The sequence below is a fragment of the Prionailurus bengalensis genome, chromosome X (genome assembly GCF_016509475.1).
Source record: "Prionailurus bengalensis isolate Pbe53 chromosome X, Fcat_Pben_1.1_paternal_pri, whole genome shotgun sequence".
Taxonomy (NCBI): domain Eukaryota; kingdom Metazoa; phylum Chordata; class Mammalia; order Carnivora; family Felidae; genus Prionailurus; species Prionailurus bengalensis.
The window spans coordinates 11,394,243-11,416,920 of NC_057361.1; the positions used below are offsets into that span (position 1 = coordinate 11,394,243).

Below are 22,678 nucleotides of genomic sequence, written 5' to 3' on the forward strand. Positions count from 1 at the left end.
GAATGAGAAATGATGGAAAGTGAAAGTCGAGGGGCATCTGGGTGGCTCAGACCGTTAAGCGTCTGACTTCAGCTCAGGTCATGATCTCGTGGTTCCTGAGTTTGAGCCCCGCGCAGGGGGGCAGGGGATGGGGGGGCTGACAGTGCAGAGCCTGCTTCGAATCCTCTGTCTCCCTCCCTCTCTGCCCCTGCCCTCTCAAAAATAAATAAACATTAAAAAAGAAACAGAAAACGAAACTCGAACTCCATCGGGGCCTGATTATAAAGAGCCTGGCGTACAGGTCACGATCTCGCGGTCCGTGAGTTCGAGCCCCGCGTCGGGCTCTGGGCTAATGGCTCGGAGCCTGGAGCCTGTTTCCAATTCTGTGTCTCCCTCTCTCTCTGCCCCTCCCCCGTTCATGCTCTGTCTCTCTCTGTCCCAAAAATAAATAAACGTTGAAAGAGCCTGGCAATCTCTGCCAACAGAGTCTGCATCTCTATCCTGGAGGAAAGCAACTTGGATAAGCACACAAGTGAATTCAGAAACCTTGAACACTGGATCTCATGCCTCATAACAGAGGGTTCTTCTCCCGAGAAGCTCCGAGAGGCTCCCGAAGACCTGAAGCATTACTGCTACCTTATTGCAAAAATCAACCAAAAGCCGGGTACACATAGAACCTAGGACTCATCAGGAAGTCTCAGGGCCAAGCACAACACCTGCTACATAGCAGGCCACCTCTCAGATTTCCTGTGAAGTCCCAGCACCTTCTTAAGCATGACGGATTATGGCTGCAATGAGTTTCAACGGAACAGCTGACTCTTTGTCAAGACTCTCCTAGGTATTTACTTAGAAGTCTCTCTCTTAGATTTCCCCATGACTACCACAGGCCTATCATATGTTAGACGCTCAGTAAATATTTGACGAATGAGAACTGACAGTGAAGAAGCCAATTAAGACCATTAAATGCAGTACTTTTCAAACCGTGGTATGATGGACTTGTGGGTCGTGAAGCCAGTTCAGTAGCTCAACAGCAGCTTTTTTGAAAAATAAACACTGGGAGAAAATTAGAAAATATCGGCATGCATCCCGTTTTGGGAAAGCAAATACGACTTTGTGAAACTTTGGTTTCCGTTAGATAAACTAACGTGTGTGGGAGTCTCTGTGTGTGTGCGTGTCCCGGATGTCATTGGAAAATATGTGTCCTACTTTGGGTCATGGCAATAAGGTGCTTCCAGCCTGTCTCAGGCCAAGCGGACAAGTTCACCAGAACTTCTGTGGTGTAAACCTTCACAGATACACGGAGGAATCCGTCACAGGCCCAGCAGCTGGGGTCTGACGGCAGGGACAGGAGGTGGCCCTTGCACTAACTACCGCACCGCACCCAAACTCCCAGAGCCCCCATGCCTGCCTTACCAGCCCACACCTACGCCCTACCTGAGGACTGGGATGCCCATGACCCTGTGGGCTCATCATGCGGTAACCTGTGCCTGCAGCTTGAGAGCTGAGTCCTCCTCAGTTGGGTGTGACATCTGCCTTAGAAGGAGGCCCAAGCTGAGGGGAGAAAAGGTGCCTACCCAGAACTTAAGTCTATTTTCCATGAAAATATATCTTCTTATAACCACACAAGGTTTACTCTTTGCCTTTGATTAGGACTTTTGTACTGACATCTTTGAAAAGGAAAGGGACAAGGACGCATATTCGACATAGCTTCAATCACTTTATTAACCGGAAACTCAACTGGTTAACAATTAGATCAACAGAGAGCGATATTATTTTCAAATTGGGCCCAATCTCTGTCTTCTGTGTTTGTTGCAATCAATCTTCCCTCCGGGCCTACAGACAAGTTTCTGTCTGAAATCTTAAATCTGGTAACCATAGTAATGAAGCAGAGGGAAGGGGAGATCATGGAGATACACTACAGATACTCCAGGGGGGGGGGGCACCTTATTTTACCTATTATTTTCCATTTTTCTTTCTTCTATTTTTTTCTTTCTTTCTTTTCTTTTCTTTTTTTTGTAAGAGTTGCTTGCCAGAAGCTAGAGTCAAAGTGCTAGTGAGCAAACAGTTGCAGGGAAGGGAGAAGAGAGCTAGGGCAGAGATGATCTGCAAAACTAAATAATAATCCAGAATAATGGAGCAGAGATTGTGTTTCTGGTTCACTTCCCTGCTTTGCATGTCCTTGGGAGAAGCGCCACGCAAGTGCCTCCTGACGGTTTACGGTGCTCACATGCTTCGGGAACTGCTAATTTTACAATAGAACCTACGGTCCATATTCATTTGAGAAGACCCAGCTTATCGGGATCAAATTCAGAAGGGAATCATGACTGGCCAGAGAAAGCAGGTTTATAGTTTTGCAGAAAATAGGTCTGTTCTGCAGCTGTGGAAAATGAAGTGCTGTCCCACCGAGGTCTCTTTCCTCAGGCTAGGCCTCACTGCCCCTCTGTCAAAAGCGCCTAATGCTTCTCCAGGTCACACCTGGGTGATTTCATCATGACGTCTCTTCAAAGTTGAGAGGAAGGGATCAAGGGCAAGATCATAGAACCAATCCTATTGATTGAGCCCTCAGCTCTGGAGTTTTACTTAGCTCCCTGCAGCAACAACCAGCTCACCAAACCTTGACGCCCAATAGCACTGACTCCTCTCCCTCTGAGCTCCTTTCAGCAGAAATTGAGCACAGGTTGGGAAGAGAAGAAGGAAAGAGGTGGCTACTTGGAAGGGTGATATTACTGCTTGCAGCCTCTAGGCGGTCAAAAGGGAATAAAGGTAGGACTCCAGGAACATGGTGTGTTGACCTCCAAAAATACATCCATTCAGTGCCTAATTCTTTATGTAATGTGAGGTTATACGTTACTATTTGGGGGCTTATTTCATATTCTGTTTTACATATGCTATATTAGAATCTTCAAAATTCCAATTTTGAATTAGAAGGGGCTTGCTGCTTAAATGAAACCCTTAGAAATAATAAAATAAAATATTTTGCAAGTCAAAGATAACTGAAAGAGAAAATACACCCGAAACAAACCGTTCCTGCGGGGTTGATTATAATAGAGAAGGGTTTCTCAAAATGGATCAGAATGGCTAGAAACTTCCAGGAGATCAAGGACGGTCATAGCAGGGCACAGCCTATTAAATATATCTTAACTGCACATGGGTCAGCATCTTCAATGTGTCTTCCTCTTCTAGGCTTCTTATAAGCCTCAGCAATTTTCATACACGATCACAGACTACCACAGTTAGTACGTACATAAATGGTCACCTAGTTGCTTACCCACACGTTACCTCTATACCCAACATCTCCAACAAATGATTAAACACTTGAATACCTTTAGCAACAAGGAAGTCATTACCTTCCAAGTTGTTGTGCTCCATGTTCAGTCACACAGTTGTTGAAAGTGAGTTTTAACTTCCTTCCACAAATGAGTTGAATTCTGTCCCCTGTAATGTCAACCAATTGTCTCTAATTAGCAATCTTGGAGCTATTAACATAAGCCAGACTCATCTGTTTCTAAGGTTAGCCTCTCTCTGTTCCTTCTATGGTTCCTCAAGTGGTGTGCTTTCAGGGACATCAGCGCCTTGCACCTTACCCTGCCCTCAAGGCTATCCTGTTTGTATGTCTTACCCTTCTTCCTATCCAATGACCCAAGGACAACAGTCCATAAGCTGGGATATCAATGAAATTCTCTCTTTCTTTTTTTAACATTTATTTATTTTTTGAGACAGAGAGAGACAGAGCATAAACGGGGGAGGGTCAGAGAGAGGGGGAGACACAGAATCTGAAACAGGCTCCAGGCTCTGAGGGGTCAGCACGGAGCCCGACACGGGGCTCGAATTCATGGACCACGAGATCATGACCTGAGCCGAAGTCGGACGCTTAACCGACTGAGCCACCCAGGCGTCCCTGAAATTCTCTCTTTCAAGAATTTGAATGAAGAGTACTCTGATTAGATGATAGTAAGGACTTGAGTTGACAAGGTTCCCACAGGGTTGAGGCTGGGTTGGCCCAGCTGAAACATGCATAAGTATGCATAAGCTGAAAAGAGAAAAGCAGAAATGGGAGAGAAGAACAGCCATGCAAGTTTGAGAATAATGGCATTTCCTGACTTGCTCACTGGAGTTCCTGGGCTGGGGAGACCTGCTCACACCATCGTCAATATCCTCATCATGCCTCTCATCTATTGAATAGTTTTGTATACCAGGCACTGCTATAAGCCCTTAATGTGCACTATCACACTGAATCCTTTCTAAAACCCTGTAAGGAAGATGTCATTATTTCTCTTTTACTGCAGAGGAGACTGAAGCATGTAGAGGACTGAGTGACTTACCCAGCTCCCACACTGGTTAGTGGCAGAGCCAAAATTTGAAATCAGGAGTTCTGGATCCAGAAGTCAGGCTTCTTACCTTTACAGGGCACTGCTTCCCTGTCCTTGGAGATTCATGAGATTTTCTTACAATATTTTGTATAGTAATTTCTTAAAGAAATTCCCCATTTATTTAAGCAACTGTGAAGTAGGTTTCTGTCTTTCTTAACAAATCCTCCCCGATTAAAATACAGGAAGATTAAAAGATACTAACTCCTGGCCAAATGGCACAGACAGGTGCCTTTGAGCTGCTCTGTAGTTGCACTAAAAAGTAGGCTCAGTTAACAAAATGAGGCTGCCTTTACATCAATCGCTTTTCTGTAACATATCTGTAATACTCTTATGTATCTTCCAGAGGCAGTGCGTTTCAAGGTGCTATTAGACAAACAATGCCATCTAACTTCCCTTTAGTTATTCCAGCCTAACATTACCCCTTCTACAGTATGCTATTGGTCTGTACATTCCTTTACCACAGCAGATATCACATTATATTGGAATCATTTGTGTGTATCAGTGTTTCCCAACCTCGGCACTACGGAAATCTGAAGCTAGATAATTCATGCTTTGCTGTGGGGGAGTGTCCTGTGCATTGTAGGATGTTCAGCAGTATCCTGGCCTCTACCCTCTAGATGCCAATAGCATCGTCTCCCCCATTATGACAACTAAAAAATGTCTCCAGACATTGCCCATATCCCCTAGTGGGTGGAATCACTCTTGGTTGAGAACCACTGGTCCACATGTTCTAACACTCCCCCACCCCAAACAATCCCACACTGACCTCAAGGGCAGGACTCGGTCTCTTTTATCCTTACTTCTTTTCAATGTTTGGTGCATTATAATGCTTAATAAATCTTAATTGAATAAAACTATAGTAACTTGCATTCAAATGGTGTTTTGTACTTATAAGCCTGGAGTCCCTGTATATCTGTATCTGGATTTGGTCACGAAAACAGAGACACTAATATACTACCAGAACAAGGGGTTTAATATAGATATTAGGGTTTATATGAATATGAGAGTAACTACAGGAATGAAGGTCTAGAAGGCTATGGCCAGAAAAAAAGGACTTGAACCTGAAGCTCTGGGTCGAAAAGAAGGTATTCACAGGGAAATCTGAGAAGCCACCATATCCAGCCTAGAAAGTGAGATCATAAAATGCGGGCCCACAGAAACATCTGTTATTCCACAACATCTAACAAAGCAGCCTCATCTGACATCCTCAGACTTCCAAAAATAATAGCCTCTGCCTCCCTTCCACTTTTGAAATTTCTCAGATTCCTCTCACGGAGAAACCTTAACCTGGAGCCAATCAAGAAGGGAATTCTGGGAAGTGTAGTTTTCACCAGCTGTAGGCAGGCTCTTGTACAGGAATAGCAATGCCAGGTAAACAAAGATAATCCCATAGAGTAATCGCTTTTTGGAACTAAGTGTATATATGGAGAGAAAGGGGGAAAGAGAGAGAGAGAGAGAGAGAGAGAGAGAGAGAGAGAGAGAGAGGACAGGAGGGAGGGAAAGAGGGACTGGAGCACATAAATGGTCTGGAGAATTTGGCAGAGTCACAATCATCCAAGTGAGAAAGCAAGTAAATGCTTGATGTGATTTTGTGGCTGCTGCTGTTCTTGTTTTTCTTTTGGCAGAGGGCTCATCCTCTGATCACCCGTCCCTTTCAGGCTGTGCTCTGTAGACAGTTTCAATGTTCACTTTGTTTGCACCCTGAACAGATGGCAAACTATGTTAATAATCGAACAGCTCATACTCCAGATGGAGGATGTTCCCCTTCATGCTTCTTAGATTTTCGGGTGTCTTCTGAGCATTCTAGCTAGACCAGAATTGACAGAGACTACGAGGAAAGAATTTCCAGACACAAGGCACGGCCTTGCTCTTGAGGAATCGAAACATCACCAGCATGTTATCGATTTCTGAACCACTCTCTAGGACTACAGCTGACATTAAGTAAAAATATTTCTGCTTTATAGATATTGACCCAAAGATCAAACAATTACTTTTAAATAATGGACTTCCAGTCCATTAAAAGTATGGTGCTGTAGGTGAGGTGTGGTCCAAAGTAGAGTGAAGTATGTATTGCACTTTAGAAAATTAGACTCAAAATATACATCGAAAAGACATATACCTCAGCGACTGTATGGCCCATGGAGTCTCAACCTTTTCACAGAAAAGGTCTGCTGACACCTGGGCTAGAAGACGAGCAGCAGGAGTTAAGGTCTGAGAGGTAACGGGGACATTGCAAGGACTTGTCTTTTACTGAGTGAGGTGAGACCCACTGGAGAGTTTTGAACTGATGAAGATCTGACTTGACTCACATTTTCACAGGATCCCTCTAGTTGCTGCACTGAGAATAGATATTATTGTTGGGAGAGAGGGTCTGCAAGCCAGGGGACCAGGAAGAAGACTATTAAAATAATTCTGGTGGGAACAGTTCTGATGAGCCACCATTGGGTGGCTCAGACCAGAATGTAGCATTGGGGGGAGTAAAAGGTGACTACGTTCTGGTTTGGAGATTGGGCTGACTGGGCTTGCTGGTCCTAGGTGTGTTGCATAGCCCCCTGCAGGTGCAAGGGAAGCTAGAAAATGCAGTCTCCCCATGTGCGCATGTGTGGCCGGCTAAAACAGGGTCTCTTAAGTTGGGGTGATTTTGCAGTGTGTGGCGATGTCCAGGGACATTTTCTCATCGTCACAACTTGGAAGGAAGGGTGCTACTTGCATCTCGTGGGTAGCAGCCAGGGCTGCTGCGAAATATCCTAAAATACACAACACAGCTCCCTACCACAAGTAATTACCTGGTCCTAAGTGTCAATAGTGCTGTAGTTAAAAAGTCCTGAGGTAAAGAGGATCCACCACTGGAAATCTTAGAAAAATGGGTTTTTGTGGATAACTGGGAGTCTTAGCCCAATGCCATCCCTGGGTCCCAACCCCTGGCAAGGCATTTGTAGGCTGTGGCAACATCAGTTCTGGAATCCCAGCTCATAGCACAGCTGAGTTCCGTTTGTCCTCCTTGCCCACTATTTCTCCGTTGTTACTGGAGGTGAGCTTTGTCCTGAATAAGAGGCCCAGGGGGCTTTTGTTTTCATATGGAGACTTGTAAACCAAGTCATGTGACCGAGGCAATGAAGGAGACTTTGTGTAAGGGTGGCTAAGTGATACGCAGGACCACAGTGCAGGTGGTGATTTAAGAGATCTGTGAAAAAAATGTTCCATTAATTAGAATTTCATAAGATAAAACCGATGTTTGGTGAGGACAACAGATCTACAGGAATTTCATTCTCTTCACCAACCCAAATGGATGGCATGTCAGTTCAAATACCCTTAATATTATGCAAATACTCCTTAGTCTTTTGCTATGGGAAATAACTGATAAGGTCTAATTTATTTGATGAAATATTTGCATATATCTAATATATACTGTCTTTTCATTTGCCTAGCATTATTTTGACTTCCAAATAGATGGATAAATGAAAAATGTTTCTTTGTATTTTGGCATGTTTGTCTATGCCATTTATTTTCTTTGCAAGTAAGTATACAGTTTTTGCTAAGATTGTTCATGAGTTTGATCTAAATTTATGTATTTTCACACTATCTGGGCTGCTCACTAGTTTAATGGTGGGCCAAAAAAATGGACAGTGTTTCAAATATAGACCACAAATACCTCTGTTATATTTATTTATTTATTTATTTATTTGAGAAGGAGAAAGCACAAGGGGGGGGTGAGGGGCAGAGGGAGAGAGAGAGAGAGAGAGAGAGAATCTTAAGAATCTGAAGCTCCGGGGCGCCTGGGTGGCACAGTCAGTTAAGCGTCCGACTTCAGCCAGGTCACCATCTCGCGGTCCGTGAGTTCGAGCCCCGCGTCGGGCTCTGTGCTGACAGCTCGGAGCCCAGAGCCTGTTTCAGATTCTGTGTCTCCCTCTCTCTCTGCCCCTCCCCCGTTCATGCTCTGTCTCTCTCTGTCCCACAAATAAATAAACGTTGAAAAAAAAATTTTTTTTAAAAAATAAAAAAAAAAAAGAATCTGAAGCTCCACGCTCAGCCTGGAGCCCAACACGGGGCTTGATCCCACGACCCTGGGATCATGACCTGAGCCAAAATCAAGAGTCGGCCACAAGGCTATTGAGTCTGTAGTGAGAGGGATAGGGATGAAAGTTCTTTGAGGAATATCGACCCAGAGGCTGCAGAAAGGACTGCAACTGGCAAAGAGAGGGAGATCAACTAAGAGACGATCACTAGCCCCTTCTCTCCCCCGGGGAACATATCCTTTCTGAACCTTTACTCAGAATCAAGAGGATCACCACAAGCACAGTTACTGAATAACTGTCACAGGACTAGCACCGTACCGGGGGATGGGGTTACAGAGGTGACTTTGCATACTCTCAGGAGTTCACCCTCTAGTGACTGAAGACAATAGTGGAAATCAGCTATCAAAATCCAGAGTTTCTGACTACCTATTCTTTAACATAATTGGGAAGCAAAAATTTTTAAATAATAAAAAGGAAAATTGGAAATGTATTCTAAAAAGCAATAGGTAGCTAAACAGTCTTTTCCAGATTAGGGCAATCATAGATGATTTGCACATTGCCCTGTATATGTCAGCTACATTACCATGGATACCCTCACCAATTCTGGAGACTTGAGGCACATCTGACCACCAATAAATCTTTGTATGTATCTCAAGCATATGTCTTATATTATTCTCTATACACCCCGCAAAAAAAACCCAAAAAACAAACAAAAAAAAAACAAACCAAGGTCTTATTCATCTTTTGGTTCCCATGGTTCTCAAAATAAAGCCCCAAACAGGCAGTGTGGTTTGCAAGGCCCTACATGACCCAGCCCCTGGTCACTTCTGACACCTTGTCTCACTCCACTTTGCCCCTGCATTCCAGGAGCCTTCCTGGCCCTCTCCATTGCAGCAAACCCTCCCATGTGAGACATCTCTCAACTCTGCCTTCACGTCTTTAATGCCTTTGATTTTTCAAGTCTCTAACAAAATGTCACTTTCTCAGGGAAAAGCTTCTCCTATCTGCCAGATTAGGTCAGGTCCCCCATTAATAAGCTCGCATAGTACCCTGTACCTATCCTTCAGAGCCCTTATCATAGTTTCTAATTATGTATTCCTGTGATTATTTTATTTACATTTGTCTACATCAAGATTGTGAGCTCCCTGAAGAAAAGAATTTGATCTGTTTTGCTTACCACTGGGTCCCTCGCAAATGGCACAGTGCCTGGCATCTCCTTAGGCATTTTCTGTCTGACTACTCAATCTAAAACATCCTCTCTGCCACTCATCTCTCCTAAATCTCTTACCTTGATTGTTTTTCTTCAAAAATCATATATCCGTGTGTGTGTGTGTGTGTGTGTGTGTGTGTGTGTGTGTGAGTGTCTGGGAATATCTTGTATGTGTGTATACATATATGTATATATGTATATGTAGGATAATGTGTTTGTGCGTGTGCATACGTCATTTCTTTCCTTGTTACTGCCTGTTTTCCCCAATAGAATGTAAACTCCAAAAAACCCAAAACTTCACCTTCTTGTTTACTGCTCTAGTCCCACCACACACCCAGCACATAACAGGTCCTCAATGAATATTTGTTGGAAATACAAATTCACGAATGGCAAGTGCTCAAAAAATGAATACCAGAAGGTTCCTTGTGCAAAAATTAATATAGCAATATGATGCACTGAAAAGAGATGCTCCAATGATAAGTTTTCTTCTGGAAAAATTGCTATGGACTGTCTGCCAGAAGGACACTTTGACAGTTTTAATTCATTTTACCACAACTCATTAATCAACAAAGGGTCATATTTGGTTTACTTTAAATTTGTTGTTCTGCCAAGTTCAGTCAGAGTCTTCATCCATAATCTTAAATGAAGCTATTGGGGGTTTGATAGGGAAAAATTCATAAAACTCAAAGACTTCCAGAGTCCTTGGAATCAGACAGTTAGGGGATCAGAAAGACTTGGATTTGAATCTCAGCTTCAACATTAGTAATATAATTTGGGGAAGTCACGTGACTTTCCCCAGTCTCGGTTTCTCCTGAAAGCATGTGATTTCCATGGTCAGTTTGGTGATAGGACTGACTGTGGTTTTAAGTGCTTAGTACATAGTTATAATCAAAAAATTATACTTATTTATTATTCATATTGATCCCCAAGTCTCTGTGGCACAAAGGAGGAAACTGAGGCTGCAAGACTTGAGAATTTCTCAAGGCCATCCCTGCCACCCAAGTCCAGGTAATAGAAATCAGCAGGCCTTACAGCTAAACATTATCCAACCTTCATTTTCTCAGGGGACTTTTTTGGTGAACACCTGCTGGGTTTTGGACTCACAGTGTTTTCTAAGGAGGGCCAGAGACTCCATTATGTCCCCGTATTGATCGAGGCTTACTACATACAACCTTCAGTTCCAACTGAGCCCTTTCCTGTTCCAAAAGAAGAGAGCCTTGGTCCAATCAAAGAATCTGGGTGAGAAATGTGATGGAAAGAACTTTCCCCTACACCAGTTTTTAGGAATCCTTTTCTTTCCTCCTTTCTAGAGTATAAGAGAAAAATTGGAACCATGAGCTCCACTAAAATCTTTCATTTTATAAATGCCATGTCCTTTAATTATATCGAAATCATTCGCTTCTGACGAACAATTCGCTACATTGCAATTCTGGTGAGCTTTAGGTCCAATTTCACATCTAGACAGGAGGTATTACAGACACAGAAATGAGTAAACTTTACAGTAAGTAAAAGTGAGGCCTGAATTAAATAAAATAATAAATCTCAAATGAGTTGCATGGTGCCATGGCAGTGCTTCATGCGGCAGGACAGGACTTAAGGAGATTTTCTAGGAGTGGGATATAGAAATTGAACATATTGAAGCTTGGGATGATTCATTTTCTGTGCGAATTTAATCAGTGCATAACCAAAGAGAGTGAGCTAGAAGTATTTACTGTTCAAAGTTACTGAAGATGGTGGGTCAGCAGCAATACTTAACTAATCGGTTTCCTGGCTAATTAGAAGTGGAGAATATCTGAGTAAGATTCTTTCCTTACTGGGAAGATCTGATTCTCCCTGTGAATATGTTCAACTGAGCTGTGCCTACAGATTGCTCTTTATTTTAGCGTCAGCTTATCCCTGACTCAAGCTCATCTCCTTCTTACCCTCATATAGGAATCCTGCCACATTACCGTAACATTTTATGCTGAACCTGTTATAAAGGCAATTAGTCATTCATTATAACACAGAAACTCAAATTGTTGCAATTATGTTTTCTGAATCAAAACCATGCCGTTTGATGTGGAGAATTTAAGGTTCTGTATTTAAAATGCGTCGGATGAGTCATAACGGTGAATAAGAAGACCCTTAGACTAGCATTCATATCTCCTGCATATGAAAAATTAAATGGATAACTCCTACCTACGACAAATTTATTTTTTGCGATGGAGGATTTTAAAGAATGGATTTAATTAGCTGTAACTATGCTCACAAGCATAATTGGAAGTACCGCTGAATGAATGAGGAAAGTATTTTTAAGAGCAGAAAAAAACCCTCTTAAAATTCCCTTTTGTTCATTACGCAACAAACGTTTATTAAGCACCCACGGTTTGTTGGGCACCGGACAACATAATGAGAACCCAAGCTGGCATCATTCTACTCTAGCTCTGGTCTTTCATCGGATGAGTTCATCTCTTCAGCTGTCCATTCACAGTATGTGAGGCAAGACTATAGAAACTAAATGAATGAGTCAGTCTGAAAAGAAACATGGATGTGGGTATTTAGGTTTGCTTTCGTTCTGCGTGCTAAAGCAGTTTACTAGCTAACCACCTTTCCTGTTGCTTCAGGGATCCAGGAATTTAAAAAGAATCTTATCTCACGTAGGCAGTGAACTATATGCTTAATCGTGAGTTTCTAAATGTTTATAGAGGTGAGAACAGCAATTTGCAAGATTCTACAGATATGGAAAGGAAAAACAGCACAGTAAATTTAGGCAGATAAGGGGAAATGTACTTTGAGGAATAGTTTCCATTATGAAAAGTAATTTTAGACTTAATAATATAGAATAATTTCTGCATTTTAGAGCTGGACCTTAGAACTCATCGAGGTCACTGGTTTCCAACCTTCTGCATCAGGGTCACTGGATTTTAAATCGCCCTAGAGATTCTAATTCATTTGATCTGGAAGGAGTTAGGAGGCGAGGCAGGCATGCATATACTTGTAAAAGTTCCCCAACGGTCAAAGCTGAGGCCCATAAATCTAGTCCAGCCTTGATATTTTTGGTATGAGATCCCTGAGGCCTTTAAAAAATAAAGAGCTTGCTTAAGATCAACAGCAGCTTACAACCCTTGGAGCCTGAGCTAGAACCCAAATATCCAAATTCCTAGTCTGTATCTCTCTTTACTAAACCAACTGACACAGTTTCTACTTCTCTCACTCAGTAGTTGAGATCTAATTGCCAGTTGGTAATAGAAAGTCAAGACCGCCTATAACCCATGTGACTCCTAAGTCCCCTCCCTCTAATGACCTGTGTGCTTCCTTTCTTGCTAAGGACTGAATAAGTCTTCTGATAGCACTGCAATGCTTAATATATCTATTTATTCCATATTTAAAAATACCTTTTTAAATACTTCATTTAGAACTTCATTCTTTATTTTTTTATGTTTATTTATTTGTTTTGAGGGGAGGGGCAGGGAGAAAGGAAGAGAGAGAATCCCAAGCAGGCTCTGCACTAAGAGCGGGAACTCTATCCCACAAACTGTGAGATCGCGACCTGAGCCGAAATCAAGAGTTAGACGCTCAACCGACTGAGCCACCCAGGCGCCTCTACCATTCACATTTTAAGGCAAAGAAAACAGATTCAATATTTGAATCTGAGTCCAATTAAAGTCTTCATTATTGAGCTTATATAGATAGCTGGGCACATGAAAGTACTCTAATGTCAGGCTCAGTTTTCTTAGCCAGTTACCTTATATGATAACGCCTTGAGGTTGAACACTTCCAGTGGGTTCTGAAAGTTCCATGCAAGTAGGGCTCTTATCCAACTTCATCAACTGTTTCTGAGTGCCTAGCAAAATGCCCACCATAGACTCAACACTCAATAATTCATTGTTGCATGAGAAATTCCTTAATACATTTTGTTAAGAAATAAGACAGAGTATCTTGAACCAACTTGTATAGGACAATCCCATATAAATAAAAGTACTGAGATTATTTTATAAAGGTAGTTTTACAGTTACTTTATTCTAAGAGCTCTAGTCTGATTTTCCTGATAAAAATTTGTCCTTGCTGTACCACTTGAATTACAGTTGGGCTCTCATTCATATCATGTTAAAAGTACTTCACTCAGGGGCCATCTGAGTAGCTCAGTCGGTTAAGCATCTGACTCTTGGTTTCAGTTCAGGTCATGATCTCATGGTTTGTGAATTCGAGCCCCACGTAGGGCTCTGCACTGACAGTGTGGAGCCTGCTCGGGATTCTCTCCTTTCTTCCTCTCCTTCCTTCTCTCTCTCTGTCGCTCTCTCAAAATAAATAAATAAACATTCAGTATATCTTTTATATGTGGCTTAAGGCACAACTAATGTGCAATACAAACTCATGAAATAAAATTAATACCAAGTTCTCTTGTGTTTTGGGAAACATAACCATTGTTATTATCTGGCAAAACAAAAAGTGCAGTGCCTTTGGTGATTCCCAGGGGTTGTACAATATTGTGGAAGGCAGTGAACTAGTTTCCAAAGAAGATTCAATCAATGGTTATTTAGAACTAAACTTTTATTAAGTAGGTCATTTCAATTCCACTCTTTCGACTCCACCATTTTGACCCAACCACACACCAAGATTCCATACGTTTGACTCTACTAAGGCTATCTGCACTTTACCCTGAGGTTATACTTTTTCAGTCTTTTATCTAATTCACGTTGAAATAATCAACACAAAATACCACTGACATCTGCTAAAATGACCCGTGTTTAAATATGGTAGAGATAACTAACAAAAGAATCAATGATAAAAATTCACACTAGAAAACAAGTGTTGGTGAGGATATGGAGAAAAGGGAACCCTCAGGCACTGTTGGTGGGAATGCAAACTGGTGTAGCCGCTCTAGAAAACAGTATGGAAGTTCCTCAAAAAGTTAAAAATAGAACTACCCTACAATCCAGCAATCACACTACGATGTACCCAAAGAATACAAAAACACTAATTCTTAGGGATACATTCACCTCTATATTTATGGCAGCATTATTTACAACAGCTAAATTATGGAAGCAGCCCAAGTGTCCATCGATTGATGAATGCATAAAGAAGATGTTGTGTACACACACACACACAATGGAGTATTACTCAGCCGTAAAAAAGAACGAAAGCTTGCCATTTGCAACGACATGGATGGAGCTAGAAAGTACAATGCTAAGTGAAAAAGTCAGTCGGAGAAAGACAAATACCATATAATTTCACTCATATGTGGAATTTAAGAAACAAAACAAATGAGCAAAGGGAAGACAGAGAGAGAGAGAGAGAATCAGATCAAGAAACAGACTCTTAACTGTAGAGAACAAACTGATGGTTCCCAGAGGAGGTATGAGGGGGATAGGTGAAATAGGTGATACAGATTAAGGAGTACACTTATCGTGATGAGCAATGAATAATGTATAGAATTGCTGAATCACTGTATTGCACACCTGAAACTAATGTATACTAACAATATTAGAAAATAAAACAATTTTAAAAATTGGATCACCTAAAAAAAATCGACACCAGAAAAATCAGTCATGGTCAAAATATTCAACACCACATAGTGGATGTTTAATCTCTGATATATAACTGAGATCAACTAGAAGACCAGGGGGAAACAGGTATGCATATAAGGGGTTAATATTAGATCTAATATTAACCTTAAAGCCAATGTTAATGGAAGGAACTAGGCTGTGAATGGGCCACAAAACTAGAAGTTCCTAGCTTAGGGCCAGGTACACAGCAGGGATTCAGTAAATGATTTTTTGAATGAGTGAATGAAGCGTGAATGAGTAAATGAACAAATGGTGCTCTACATGAAGTATAAAATTGGGATTTGGAGACTTGGCTTTAAAATAGTTCATTCAGGGGCGCCTGGGTGGCTCAGTCGGTTAAGCGTCCAACTTCGGCTCAGGACATGATCTCACTGTTTGTGAGTTCGAGCCCCGTGTTGGACTCTGTGCTGACGGCTCAGAGCCTGGAGCCTGCTTCGGATTCTGTGTCTCCCTCTCTCTCTGCCCCTCCCCCACTTGTGTTCTGTCTCTCTCTGTCTCGCAAAAATGAATAAATGTAAAAAAAATTTTTAAATAGTTCATTCAAAGTTATGGATTAATAAACCAGATTTGGGGAAAGTCAGTGCTGAATATAATGTGTTTCTGTTTGTTAATTAATTAAAATGACCACAAAGTCATGATTCTTACTCTTAATCTCTCAGCCTGAAATTTAATGAACTGTATCTGTTCCATGAATAATTGAGTTGAACTTGAAAGAGAATTCCACATTCCCAAAGCCTCCCACACTACCAGTTAACTGTGATTTATCCTTTTACTTCTGAAGAATTTTAAGCATCTTCCATCTGATTTGACTGACAACCAATCTGTGCTTCCTCTGTCTTTATTCTCCCAGGAAGAAGATGTTACTCGTGAAAGTCGTTTTAATTTCAGTGGTTATGGGATGGGTCACTGCCTCCAAGTGAAAGATGGAACAGCTGTCAAGGCCACACCTGCCAACCCGCTCCCACAACCCCCAAAAGATGCAGATGCCATCAAGAAGAAGTTTGTGGACCGGGCAAAAAGGATTGACACGATATCTCGAGCTGCCTTCCCATTGGCCTTCCTCATTTTCAACATCTTTTACTGGATCACATACAAGATCATTCGGCATGAAGATGTCCACAAGAAATAGATGTGCCCTTCGGACCCTGGACTTTCTTGCCTAATTGTTGTGCTTGTAAATACACAGTGAAATTGTCTTTCTATCACTTTGACAGAGGAGATTACTAAGGGAGGGGGGGAGGGAAGATCATGAGGGCAGGTTTCCTGGCACGTACATGAATAAAGATAAGTTATCTGGGCAATGACAGAAAATGTTTGCACAAAATTAAGGTGTTGCAGAATCACGTGAGCATAATTCCCTTCATAGTCTTTAGCATTGTTATTTCAGGTGATGTATTAATTAGACAGGATATGCAAGGTCAAGTGCTTGAGAGCTATTTGGTTTGGTTTTGACTAATTCTGGTACTGAAAAGTTAGCTTAAAACACACACACACACACACAGAAGGAAAATGCTTACCATCTGACCATAGTGACTAGCCTATAGTGAGTTGAGGACCAAACTTTTTCAGGAAAATGCTGCCTCGTTTTTAAAACAAGTACCCTGAGCTACGTTCTTTACGGTGTCTGTAATTAGTGTTTCACCTGAGAAATCCTTTTGTGGGTTGTAAATTATTTCTATTTATTGAGAAAACAACAACAAAAAATAAGCACCAACCACAAAGAACAGATTTCTACTTTACTGTCCGTGTAGGTGTGCAATTTAATATTATTTTTTGTTCCTCAGTGTAATTTGGGGGTTTAAACTGTGTATTGTGTAATTGATTTGATAGTATACCCTCTTAAAAATAGATGCCCATCTTATTTTAGATCCCAATCAGCACACTGTATTTTTTTTGCTTTGACTATATTGACATGCGACTTTAACTGCTCAAGTGTCACTTAGCCATTGCAGCCTCTCGGCCACAGTATTTATGGAGATGGTATGTCCTGAACGGTGTAGCTCATATTAGCTTGAACTTTCCATTTCTGCTCTCATTGTAGGTGTAACTACTAGTCCTAATGTCAAACGACCATGATTTCTACTGTCAATCCAAGTGAATATCGTTTTAAATATCCTTAATTAACTTACAGAATTTTAAAATTGTACTGTGATTTTCATAACCCGTTGCCTTTTTGGTACCAGAGCTACGTGGTTTGAATCCTGGCTACATGTTTTAAGTAAGAAAACAAATAAAAGACGTATTTTTGCTTACTCAGATAAAAGACAACCTGTAAAAATATAATGAGAAACTTAAATTTTACATGTGCTGTAAAAGGGATTATTAAAAAATATTTGTTCAATTTCAATAAAGCTAAGTGTGCCACAAAACTTCCCTAAGAGTCTTTCAATTTTTGCACTACAATGTAGATAATTTACATGACAATGGTAACCTGCATTTTTGTTTCTGGTCTTCCTTGTGAGTTTAAAGCACTTATAGCTATTACACTATGTTCTAATTTAATAGGAGCTTATAGTGTCCCCAAGAAGAAAGAAAAAAGAAGTCATTCCCATTGTAGAAACAGAGAAATGGGGATGTGGAACTATTGGTAGTCACTGTGAGCAGAATCTAGTATTGGATACTTCATATGAGATATGAGAAAGTTCCAAAGAGCACTGAGGAATCATGAAATCTCAAAGTGGAAAGAAATTTAAAAGAACAACCTGTGCACTTAGCCATTCTGATTTTGTCAGGAATGGAGGTCCATGATGAAAAAACAATTCTGAAAACCTCAGTGAAGTCCATGTAATTCACCTTGACCCTTGCAGACTTTCCTTAACCAAAGATATCCATCAGAATACTTTCAAGAAGTAGATTCATAAGTAGATGTTTATGGCCTTTTAAACCTCTTCAAATATTGAACCATTTACACAGAGAGGAATATTGCAGAATGGCTAACAGGAGGAATTCGGGAGATAGGGAGACTAGCTTGGCCACCTATCAACAGTGTGATCTTGGGTAGGTTGACCTGACTTTTCTGAGTAGCTCCTGTTTCATAGAGTTTTAAGAGGAAAAACTGAGAAAAATACAAGTAAAGCCATTATCTCAGTGTCTAACACAGTAAATCCTCAATAACTAAGAGGTAACAATAATTATTATTGTCATGAATAGTATTAACTTGTCCACTGAGCAAGAAGCTTCACAATTCCTCACTTTGGCAAGGTTAATGCTATGTTTTGTATCATTCCTAAAACATTATTTCTGTCTTATTGTTCATTCCTTTCCAAAAAAACAAGGCAAAGTCTTTGATGGGTCTCATTTCTCTTCCTCCCACTGAAAATAGTAAATTGAGGCTAAAATGCTTCCCAAACATGGGCCTGACTCCCTAAGAATTCTAGGAAGAGCCCTGATATTGCACATGGAGCCATGAGGAGGCACCTTGGGAGATAATCCTAAGCTAAATGATCATGTCTAATCTATGTATGTACCATATAATTTTGGGGGGGTGGTCCCCACATCAGACAATTTTAAAAAGACTCACCTCTAAACATATCTGCCACCCATTCAAGCAGGCAAAAACATACTGGATGGCAAGAGGGATTCTTGGCTCTTCTCTGATTCTAGTCTATGTTCAGTGGAAAGAATTCTTTGGTGCACTGATTTGAGTTATAGAAATAAGATAAAATCTCAGAGAAAAGATTTTGAGAGCTGCATACTCTGGCAAAATAGATAATTCCCCTGTAATGTTATTGGAGATTTTATTTAGGACATTTTTTTTTCACAATGGTATTTGAAGGAAAATAGTTCAAGAGTAAAATCATGGTGGGGTACCTGGGTGGCTCAGTCAGTTAAGCATCCAACTCTTGGTTTCAGCTCAGGTCATGATCTCACAGTTCATGAGTTCAAGTCCCCCACCAGGCTCTGTGCTGACAGTGTGGAAGGGCAGAGAGAGAGAATCCCAAGCAGGCTCCACACTGTCAGTTTTCCCCAAACCGAAGGTAGTGTGTATGTGAAGCTTTTAGACCATGAGCCAGCATTTAGAGAGCACGTTATCGCCTTGGCACAAATGGTTCGTAAATAGGTGAATGTGTCTTCAAAGAGGAGAGCAAAGCTCCAGGGTGCTCTTTTGAAGTATGTACCATACTGGCCTTCTTCTGGTAGGACCCAGGGCTGGTCATGGAATGGACAGCTTGGTAAGTCCTCATGTAGACTGAAGCCTCGTGAGAAGCTCCAGGTCCCTAAAAATAACAGAATCAAGAGCTAGGAGACCCTTCATCTGCAAGGATCAGAACTAACAAGACATCATCAAATTCAATGGATAATCATTTCCTGAGCAACCCCTGCTTTCTGAGAAAGATAGAGAGGCAGGAGAGTGAGAAAGGGAAAAGAATCAAAGGAAGATAGTAGTCAGAAAGTTCCTTTGAAGGCATGAATCAGATCACGACCCTGTGATTTAAGTCTCCAATGGCTTTCCATCTTAGAGAATAAGCCAGAATCTTCATTGTGGCCACGTGATCTGACCTTCCTACCTCTCCCATCACCCTCTCCTATCCCCTCTCCCTCCAGGCATACTAACCAGTGCTTAAACATGTCAACCACACTTCTACTTCAGAGCTTTGCATTTACTGTTTCCTCTGCCTGGCCACCCTCTTTCCTTAGACCAGGAGTTGCTGAAGTTTTTGAGGCCAGATAGTCAATCATTCAGGTTTTGGAAACCATACAATCTCTGCTGCTACTATTCAACTCTGCTATTGTGGTATGAAAGCAGTCATAGACAATATGTAAACAAATGAGTGTTGCTGTGTTCCAATAAAACTTTATTTACAAAAGCAAGTGGTAGGGCAGATTTGTCCCATGGGCAGTAACTTACAACACTTGCTCTAGATACATACATACATACTTACTCCCTCATTTAATTCAGGCCTCAGCTCAAATGTCTTCTTATCAGAGAAGCCTTCTTTGACCACCCTATATAAACTAGTACTCTCCAACCATTTTACTCTATTTCTTATTCATGCCTTATGTTTTGCATAGCATTTGTCACTTCCCAATCGATGTTTTCATGTGTTTACTGGCATGTGCACACATAGACGCACACACATACATACCTTGAAGGACAGCTAGCTTCATGTGAGAAAGTAGAAACATAGGTTCATTGTTATATTCTCAGATTCTAGATCTGTGCCTGGCACTTAGTAGGTGTTCAATCAATATAGTATTTATTTGATGAATATTGAAAAGTTAATACTTATAAGAAGTTAATTAAATGTTTGCATGGCAGGCTTGGAGATAGAAGTAAGCAACCTACTACTAGCCAGTTAGAGAAAAATTGCTGTCAAAACTCAAGCAGGTTTGGGGTTTATAACAATGAAGAAATTACATTAGATTAGCATTTTCCAACGTGTATTCTGAAAAACCCTATTTCTACAGATACTTAAGGGTCTGGGACATTAGACGTCCTGCCTGGATTGAGTTTTTAGTTTCCCATTGACTTTTATCAGAAGATGTGGGCCTTGTAAGACATGGGGTTTCTGAGAGATACCCCGGGGGATTGAAGGCAGTTCAAACATATTTCCCTTTACCTCCATTATGTAGTAATAATGCAATTTCCCCTTGATAGTCAGGATCAGTCACCCCAGCTAGTACAGTAGTCCCCTTCTTTGTCTGCTGGCTCCCTGGCAGGAGGAACACAAAGTGCTAGGTAGCAGCCTCAACTTCCAGTTCCATTGTTGTGTCACGTAGAGGAAGCAGAGAGGCACATATTCCAGAAAATGTTGTAGATTCGAAGCTTTGTATCTAAATATTCTTAAAGCATAGTTTTCAAAAAGATAAAATCATGACTCTCAGGCAAATATAAAGTTAACATGCCGAATATTATATTAAACGTGTGAATTGATAAAAAACGGTAAAATGTTAAACCCAAGGCAAAGGGCATTTGAGAATGAAGTTTTTATGAGCACTGTGAGAAGTTTCCAGAGTTAGAAACAAAACTGTTTGATGTCCAACAGGGCTATAGCCAGTAACCATTGGGATTATTTCTTCTTTAGACAGAAATTATTTGCACTTCTACTGGACAAAATTCTACAAATTCACTTGTGCCTCTACAGAGTAGTAAAATAGACCAGACGAGACAATGTCAAGCCCAGAACTGTACTGAAAGAGCACCTGTGACCTCTTTTTGCCTATTTCAAGTTTCAGATCATTTTTTGGACAGACGATCACAATTCAGATTTAATGCTTAACTGTTATTAGACTATGAATATCATATTTTAACAGGACCAGGACCCAGAGTGTAAAAGTGACATGCTCTGTATCCCACAGCATGCCAGTGTAACTTGGGGCTCAGAAACCCAAATCTCGTGAATTCTATCCTGGCTCCTTTCTAAGTACTCCCATGAGCTCTTTTCCAGGTATCCCTGATAGAGAAAGTTATAAAGGGCAGTTTCTCTCCTTCATATTACTCTACTTCCATGTGATTATTTGCCTATTCTTCTAGAAGGCAGGTGGCATGGTTGTCAAGGCATAGTTTGTAGAATCAGATCTGAGTTCAAATGAAAGGTGTCCTTGGGCAAAGCTTTAATGCCCGACAAAGAAAGATACTGTAAAATAGGACATAATGATATCTACCTCATACAATTGTAGGTAAGTATTAAATTGAATGAGTTATCTGCCAATTGATGGGTAATACATAAGTGTTAGTTCTCATTTCCTCTCCTGCCCATTTAATTCATGTTTTATTTCACTAATGATGCCATCACCTACAAACGGAGTCTATTCTTGTATGATCTACTGTAACTATTGTAATTTTAAACTATCATCTAAACATCAAAAGGTCTAAAAGTGAAAAGTAAATACAAGAGGACCGGATCGAGAGCCAGTCTGAACAAACTTCTTTGTTAGAAACAAAGGGACAATAAAGTTTTCATTGTTTTACTTTGACCTAATACAGAAAGGAAAACATTTTCTTGATTTAAGCGTTGAAAAACTTTAAGTTGGCATGACCAGAGCCAGTGGGAGGAAGTGATTAGGAGGACTTTTACTGTATATAACTAACACATGTGCAGGACCAGTACAGTTTACAAATTGCTTGCACATAAATTCTGCCAGATTATCCTGTGGTCATAGGAATTGTGGCCTTGGGCAAGTTTCTCTCATAGCCTCAGTTCATTCTCCTGTAACATAATGGGGAGGGATAATGGTTTCCCATTAGAAAGCCTGGCAAGGAGTACGCTGTCAGTGCACGATAATCATCACCACACTGTCATCATCATTTTATGGATAAGGAAACAAACTTAGCACAGCTAAGGGATTGGTTACTGTCACAGAGGGAAATCCAGCCATCAGGTACTAGGCTATGTGACTCCAGGCAATGTCTACAGAATGAAGATAATGATATTTGCTCCACCACCTACCCACCTTTCAAGGCTACTGTAAAAATAAAATAAAAACCACAAATGTCAAAGATATCTAAAAACTATTTTATCAAAGAGGAAAGTGGGGCACAGAGAGGTAAAGTAACTTGAAGAGGACACATAGCTTATAAAATTTCACAGTCAAGATTCAAACTCAAGCAGTCTT

General features: G+C 40.9%; 1 protein-coding gene across 2 annotated transcripts in view; it reads left to right on the forward strand.

Moving 5' to 3' along the window:
* GLRA2 (glycine receptor alpha 2) overlaps positions 1-17,490 on the forward strand; it is a 174,572-nt gene extending 157,082 nt beyond the window's left edge. For both annotated transcript variants that reach the window (XM_043569940.1, XM_043569939.1), the window contains exon 9: positions 15,972-17,490. In XM_043569940.1, coding sequence (XP_043425875.1) covers positions 15,972-16,250 — 279 coding nt within the window. In that variant the 3' untranslated portion in view covers positions 16,251-17,490. The remainder of the gene's footprint in view (positions 1-15,971) is intronic.
* The last annotated feature ends 5,188 nt before the right edge of the window (positions 17,491-22,678 follow it).